Here is a 7,907-nt window from a genome sequence, read left to right as displayed (position 1 = left end):
TTTACATCAAGTTTATAACAGAAAAAATAACCGTTTCCATGGAACCAACGAATAGATTTATTTTTAAAAAAGATCTTAATAGTTGGCTAAAATTTAACTTTTAAATTAGGTGTATTATGTCATATAAAAGGTGTGTGAGAAATTTGTTCACCTACTTTATGTCTTCATTTCTTTGTCAGGAAGAGAACATTTTAGTCCTGATATTTGTGTAACTAATAATTACTGGATAATGGGAGGAGGCACCAGGAACTAGTTTTAGCTAAGGTCTAGAAAGGTAATATTTTAACTGGGAAAATCTGATCTTGCTGTCTGTTCTTCACCCCGGACTTTTTCTGCAACGTTGGAGTCATTCACATACTAGTTCACAAAAAGATTATTTGCTTTGTATTGTAAAACTTCCATTTAATATTTTTTGTATTTAAATATGTCCTCGAAAGGAGATGTTCCACATAAAAATAACACACTTCAGACATTAGCATCAGTATCTTCCAGAGAAAATTTTTCATTGACTATTTCTGTGGCGTCTTTCATACTATGTCACATAGTATGCTCTTTTTGTTATGGCTCTAGTAATTATCCTGCCTCCACCCTATCTTGTAAAACCCAGGCCTGAAGTCCTTCCTGCAAGGTTCTTGCGTCCAAGGAGATTAACGAAGGAATATGTCATTCTTCAATACTATGTTCTAAACAGACAGCATGGATTATTCATTTGTGAGTAGACCATGATAGCGCAAAACATATAGAGAATGATTTGGGATTTTTGAGAAAATATGTAAAATAGTATTTTGTTGTTTATTAAAGGAATACTGTGGATCTGGCAAGGAAAAGTAAAGTATCTACAGTTAGAACAAATTCTCAGAAGAGAGAACAAAACACTGTGCAGGAGGAAGAGCTAAATAGACGTGGCTCTTAAGTGTGGTCATTGTTCAACGCTGGTTTTGAACATCAGCTGCCAGTTTAACCCTGTACTAAAAGGTTTCTCTTATCTTATTATGCAGACAAGTGGAACAAATATTCCTACATTTCCCCTCTGTTTTTTGACCTCAGTGAAATATGCATGTTCAGGGAAAGCTACAGATCCTGGCTTTCTGATAGGAGTGGTGAGGTCTGAAGTCTTCATCTGGCACTGAGTCCATTTTCCACCCTAGGCCAGGAAGGGAACCCAGCTAAATTTAAATGGAGCCACTCCTAAAGTAATAAGGTGATCATATTAACTGCAGGGCATGCTAAAAGCCTCTGATGAACACATGTTTCCTCCTGCATTTGCCTTTCCAAAGGTCTATCTATTTTCTTTACTTATAGTGAGTCCCAAAAAGGACTCTATAAGTGTGGACAAAAGGTATACTTGGGTATTAATGATTTTGAAGTAAGGCAGTGGTCTTTGGAAATGAATAGCAGCCTCAGTAGGTTAAAGATAGTCAGCTAACATATCACTGAAAGTTACTTGAGTATTAACAGCTTATTTTAATAAAATGCTTTGCTGTAAAACACATAGTATGATAATAAATGCTAGAGATAATAAAAGTTAGAAATAGAACAGGACCAGATTGGGGATTGTGTGGAAATTCTTCTGTGTGGGAAAACCTTACTTCTATGTACATGTAGACATCATAGATTTGTTTGTGTGGGGAAGTGATGGGGAAGCACTTGTATCTCCTGATGAACTTGGAAGGAGCATGTAAGAGTCTGGAGTGGGTGGAGGTGGCATCAGGGACATTTATGAGGGTGACCTGCACTCCATGAAGTGGGGTGATGAGGGCAAGTGTTTAAGTGTGCATTCACACTAGGTGAAATGGGGAATATGCAGTAAAGGAAATGAAGAAAGAGGATTTATTCCATGGGGTGGGGAAGAGGAGGGAAAAGTCAAGCATGAAGTTTTGGGAGAGTGGGAGAATTTTTGTTGCATTGACAGAAATGAAGGAGTCAGGAGGAACCCCGTGTGTAGGGAGGTTAGAGGAGGCCTTGGTGAGACATTTATGAGACAGACATTCATTGTGGTTTGGGGAAAGCACCTGGGCCTTCAGAGGGAAGTCCAGGAGAGAAATGTAGACTTGAGGATGAGCTGTACATTGTTGATCACAATTATTGTTGTTAGAAATTACAAGCCCCTCAAGGGAAAAAAAAAAAACCATAGAAGAATACAGTTGGTGAGCACAGAACTGACCAGAATTTCACAACAGTAGAGTGGGAGGGTTTGGAGAAATCCCCCAAGAATGCAGATAAGGAAAACAGATCAGAGGTAAATGAGGATAGAAGCACAGGATAGAGTCATGAGTTTGAAGGAGAAATATTTGACAATGTTAAAAGTTAAACAGTGGAAAATCAAATGAAAACCTGTATATTTGATGTGAGAAAGTCACCAGTGATCTTTAAGAGTATAATTTCCATAATGTAGTGAAGTGAGAACTATATTTTTATGACTCAAAGGATGAATCCTATGAGGAAATAATTCCAGCAGGTAGACACCAATCATTTGAGAATTCTTGATGTGAAAGAGGAAATAATTAGGATGATAAATAGCAAAGATTCCTCTCCCCATATTGAAAGGTTTTGTGTGTGTGTGTGTGTGTGTGTGTGTGTATTTTTTCAGTGAGGGAAAAGTGGTAAATGAGATACAAGAGAAACTCAAGGATGGCAAAAAGAGGAAATAAGTGAAAGAATAAGATTTTTATTGAAAGAGATAGATGAAAAAGATAATGAAAGAGATAGTGTGAAATCAAAGGCTTAGGTCAATTAGCATTGCCAAATAATGGATACCTGCCCTGATTCAGTCATTAGTATAGGAAGGTTGGATCTTCAACTCCTTAATTTCAGCAATTACCCTTTTAGTTGGCCAATATTAGCCACATTGTAGCACCGAAGAACCGTGAGACAGGGGTGGTTGGGTGACTTGCTTCAAGTCCCAGGAAACAGGCAAGAATGGATTCAGAACACAGATTGTTAAGTTCTGAAGCTCGCACCTACAGTGAAATGTGGTACTGTTGTTCATTTGTCATGAGACAAGGGCTGTAGTAGAGAGGTGTGCGGGGTGGGCAGGAAGACCAGAATGAGTCATGGTCTGGCTTGTTCTCCAGGCAGCTTGCACACGCAACAGGGGGATAGTGATAAGATGGCAATCTGTTCTGTCTTTTTCATCTACGTAAACCCTAAGTATAGGAAAGTGTAATACTGACTTTCAAATCTCAGCATCTAGAAGCAATGGCACCTCATGGATGTTTGCCAGATGAGTGGAAAAGGAAACGTCTACTTTCTGTTGCAGATTTGTTAAAATTCAGTAACAGCTAACAGATTTTTTTTCTTGAGATTTTAGAATTAAATTTGAGTGTCATCTTTGAGGCATTTGGTCTGCCCGTGACTGAAGAACAGCCATGTTAGGGTGGTGGTGGAAGGTGTATGACAGAGCCAAAGAGGAGGAACAGTTGAAAGGGGATATCGGTTAAGCAGAGTTTATGAAAATGTATGTGGCTGAAACTTGAAAGAGATGGGCATTTGGGGGAACTGCTTGTTTTGATTCAACCTTTATCAGATAAGAGAGCAGAGGCATAGATAGTCTTACCTTTCTGCTCACAGACCCTAGAAAGACCCCTTTGGAGTCTAGGACAGGCGAGCAGCTCTGTTTCTGCCCTCAAGCCCTCTTACTGCCTTTTCCTTACTTTAAAAATTTCTTTAGAATTTTAACAGTTTCTGTTTAGTGTTCAACATTGGTATTGTAACATGCAGTTCTACTTAAGAAGCTTTTCTAGGATGAAAGCAAACACAAAAGAAACTCCATTCCGGCATACATCTACGTACATTCATACATATATTATACTTGACTTTTGTCAATGATGAAGGAACCTTAAACAATTGCTTCCCTTCCTCTTTTGTAAATAGAAAGCCAAACACCCATACTGACTGTCTTTTCCTTTATTTTGAGCCCATAAGCAAAGGATATATTAAGAATATTAAGTTGAGAAAAAAAATAAAAAGAACATAATTCCCTTTTCCTTTTGATCCTACTGAAGGCTGAATAGATCAGGGTTATAAAAAAGACAAATGGTCCCCAGTCCCTCAAGGTGACCAGTCATCCTGAAGTCCTCAGTTCTATGATAGAATGCCTCCAATTTCATTTATATCTCAATTTGCAGAGTTTATACATGGAAAAATCCTTTGCTATTCTTTCTACTACAAGGCAGAAGTCATATTACTACTAATTACTCAGATTAATATAGTACTATTATTACCAGTACAGTCTATAAAGTACTTTCTCCAAAGTTACCTAATTTCAGCTTGAAAGTATTTGTGAGTTGTATAATATTGTCCTGTTTCATATATGAAAGTTTGTCACTAAACCACAATAACAAAGCTGCTAAATAAAATCAGTTTTCAAACCTAGCTTCTCTGATTAACTTTCCACAAGGCCCTGCTACTTCCCAAAGAGTGAATTTCTGTCTCTTGTAATAGATTTATCCATTTTATCATGATGAGGCTAGTTGACACAATTAAGGTAGTTTTTGTAACATTCCAACCAAAGTTTTTTTCATCGTTTGTCATTTTACCTACTACTACTGTCACCTACCAAGCTCTCTCTCTTGGGTAAGATGTAAAGATATGAGCTCCTAAAATTGCATTGCATTATCCCCAGCCTGTAAATAGGTTATCCTGAGACCACCTCACGTCCTTATGAAAGTGCTGGCTTGGCTATGATGCACAATAAATGTAATACATGTTGGGACAAAGCCTGTCATCTTGGCCAGTAAATGGTCTGAAACATCGGTTAAGGCTGGCTGATTGTATTATAGAAAGTTATTTTTATAATTCTTTGATTCATCCATTTCAATTGTTTCTGACTTTGTCTGCAGATTATTAATCTTCAGATTTTTTAATGGGAACGGGTAACCAGACTTGGGTAAGAGAGTTTATTCTACTTGGCCTGTCCAGTGACTGGGACACACAGATCTCCCTCTTCATCTTTTTCTTGATCACATACCTGGTAACAGTGCTGGGGAACTTCCTCATCATTCTTCTCATCAGACTGGACAGCCGACTCCACACTCCCATGTACTTCTTTCTCACCAACCTCTCCCTCGTTGATGTCTCCTATGCCACAAGCATCGTTCCTCAGATGCTGGTGCATTTTCTTGCAGCACATAAAGCAATCCCATTTGTGAGCTGTGCCGCCCAATTATTTTTCTCCCTGGGCTTGGGTGGGATTGAGTTTGTTCTACTGGCCGTAATGGCCTATGACCGCTATGTGGCTGTGTGTGACCCCCTGCGATACTCAGTCATCATGCATGGAGGCCTCTGTACTAGGTTGGCCATCACATCCTGGGTCAGTGGTTCTGTTAACTCTCTCATACAGACTGTAATCACCTTTCAGCTGCCCATGTGCACAAACAAGTATATTGATCACATATCCTGTGAACTCCTAGCTGTGGTCAGACTGGCCTGTGTGGACACCTCCTCCAACGAGATTGCAATCATGGTTTCTAGCATTGTTCTGCTGATGACACCTTTCTGCCTGGTTCTCCTGTCCTACATCCAGATCATCTCCACCATCCTAAAGATCCAGTCCACAGAAGGAAGAAAGAAAGCCTTCCACACCTGTGCCTCTCACCTCACAGTGGTTGTCCTGTGCTATGGCATGGCCATTTTCACTTATATCCAGCCCCGCTCCAGCCCCTCTGTTCTTCAGGAGAAGTTGATCTCTCTCTTCTATGCTGTGTTGACACCCATGCTGAACCCCATGATTTATAGTGTAAGGAATAAGGAGGTGAAGGGGGCCCGGCAGAAACTACTAGGGCAATTTTCTGGACTAACGTCAAAACTAGCAATTTGATGAATCCTGAGCATCGCTTAGAGTAACTTTGCCTGTGTTTTCTCCCACATGACTCACATATGGCAGTCATCATCTGCATTGCCATGGCAACCAGGAAGGAGATGGTGACCCATGTGCTAGTGATGCTGTGTAGGAGGCTGGAGGTTGGGTTGGGGTGTGGTGTGTGGGTATATTTTTATGTCAAAGCAGCATGTTCAGTGGAGTTGAGCACAGCTGTACTAGAACTTCCCACACTTTCTCTGTCTCCATTCATATGGCCTGAGGATAATGAGAAGAAAAAACATACTGTTTTGATTTGTCACATTGTTTGTAATCATGGACCTATTTGTGGACCTATTTTGGACCACTCATTCTTATTCATCCAAATTTTGTACAAGGTAATTGTGTTTCCATTGGGAACTAAAACATTTTCATATTTTAGACTCACTTAAAATAATGCGTGATGTGTGAAGCCACATCCAGTAACTGTGTGAGTCACTGTTCTGAGAGAAATGCTATGGACTGTTAAGATATCTTTGTGCTGGACCACTAACTGTGCACATAGCATCTTGTCTGAGTGTGGGAGGTACCTCAGGAAAGGAGCATTAACTGAGGGTCTTGCTTTATAGTGATAGGAATATAAGTAAAGCTGTTTGGACAAGGCTACTACTGACCAAGGAAAAGCCACACTTGGGGTACTACTTGACAGCATAACAAGCAATTTAAGAGGAATTTTACTGCATATGTAAGAGGTACCATTTAAATATTAAAACTGTCCAATTTCTGAAAAATCCATAACCTCTTTTCTGAGACTTTAGAAACAATAAGCACATAAAATATGAATTAACATATAAAATATAAGAGATAGAGTTAATCTGAGAAAGGACAGTGTTCTGAGCCAAAGCCACTGAAAGATAAGACAATTTCAATATGATTTTGGGAATCAGGACACTTTGGTCAGCTGTGCAGTGTTTCCCTCTAGTCTCTGAACACCTTCACCCCTTCCTCCTCCCACACACAACAGGGCCCTAGCTGACCTTTGTAAATTAGTGAGGTGGAATACATGAGGCTGGACCTCATCGCTGAGAAACACCTGAGTCAGGAACAAAAGGGGAAAGAAATATTGTACAATAGGCAAGGAAGGGGAAAGAGGAGAATGAATGATAGTAGCTCATCTTCTCACTCCCTGGAAAAAATCTCAAAGTCCTTTCTTCTGTGTCTTGTGTAAGTCAGGGGATTCACAGTTCTTCCACTTGTGAACATGTTATCATAAAATTTCAGTGTTCAAGTTGAGTTGAAGTTTCATATAATCCAAAGCTCATTTGACATTTTAAATTTACCTAAAGGGGATCAATCATAAATTTTTCAAAATTGGCATGTGTCTTGGTAGGTGTCAGTGGTACTGGGGCTAAAATTCTTGCTAGGTATTCAGATATCAGTGAAATATCTACTGTGTATCAGTGACAGTGAATTGTTGAGACACAACAGTCAATATGAATCAGTGCTGACAATATAAAGGCATAGCGAGGATGACAGTGAAGCAATTAAAATGCAGGGTGAGAACAGTCACAGAGAGTAAAGCTTTGGGGATGATTGCAGAAGTCTTCCTGTATGAAAGGACCAGAAAATATCTTGCTGGAGGCCATGAAAGTGAGAACAAGTGATCCAGATAACAAGCAACCCAAGCAAAGGAGGACCTTGTGAAGTGTGCTGAGCTGAAAGAAAGCACAAAAATTCAAAAATATCCAAAGCTGGGCTTACAGGGCAGAGAGGATGAGGAACTAGTGAAGATAAGGCAGGTGATAGGGGTCTGGTCTTAGAGTGCTTTGAATGCCAAATTCATGCCAGTAAAGATATTTATTTATTTATTTACATATAATGTATTATTTGTTTCAGGGGTACAGGTCTGTGATTCATCAGTCTTACATAATACACAGCCCTCCCCACAACACATACCCTCCCTAATGTCTATCATCCTTCCCATCCCCTTCACTCCAGCAAACTTCAGTTTGTTTCCTGAGATTAAGCGTCTCTCATGGTTCGTATCTGTCTCTGGTTTTGTCTTGTTTCATTTTTTCTTCTCTTCCCCTATGATCCTCTGCCTTGTTTC

At 39.6% G+C, this 7,907-nt stretch overlaps 1 protein-coding gene across 1 annotated transcript; it reads left to right on the top strand.

The window, feature by feature from the left end:
- The first annotated feature begins 1,635 nt into the window (after positions 1–1,635).
- Positions 1,636–5,818, top strand: LOC123951473 (olfactory receptor-like protein OLF3). The gene is made up of 3 exons (XM_046020235.1): positions 1,636–1,678; positions 2,181–2,239; positions 4,883–5,818. The coding sequence occupies exons 1-3, from the start codon at positions 1,636–1,638 to the stop codon at positions 5,816–5,818; spliced, it is 1,038 nt and encodes a 345-aa protein (XP_045876191.1).
- Positions 5,819–7,907: the final 2,089 nt, after the last annotated feature.

The sequence above is a fragment of the Meles meles genome, chromosome 10, assembly GCF_922984935.1.
Source record: "Meles meles chromosome 10, mMelMel3.1 paternal haplotype, whole genome shotgun sequence".
In the NCBI taxonomy this organism is placed as follows: domain Eukaryota; kingdom Metazoa; phylum Chordata; class Mammalia; order Carnivora; family Mustelidae; genus Meles; species Meles meles.
Note: the sequence above shows the minus strand (reverse complement) of the source record. Positions and strands in the feature narration are given on the sequence as shown.

What these genes read in the sequence shown, in the direction of transcription:
- LOC123951473 (XM_046020235.1), top strand. Translation starts at nt 1,636, where the DNA reads ATGGGGAAGCACTTGTATCTCCTGATGAACTTGGAAGGAGCAT. An exon ending in GATGAACTTGGAAGGAGCAT is followed by an intron (nt 1,679 to 2,180) that starts GTAAGAGTCTGG and finishes ATTTCACAACAG; the next exon opens with TAGAGTGGGAGGGTTTGGAG. An exon ending in ATAAGGAAAACAGATCAGAG is followed by an intron (nt 2,240 to 4,882) that starts GTAAATGAGGAT and finishes ACGGGTAACCAG; the next exon opens with ACTTGGGTAAGAGAGTTTAT.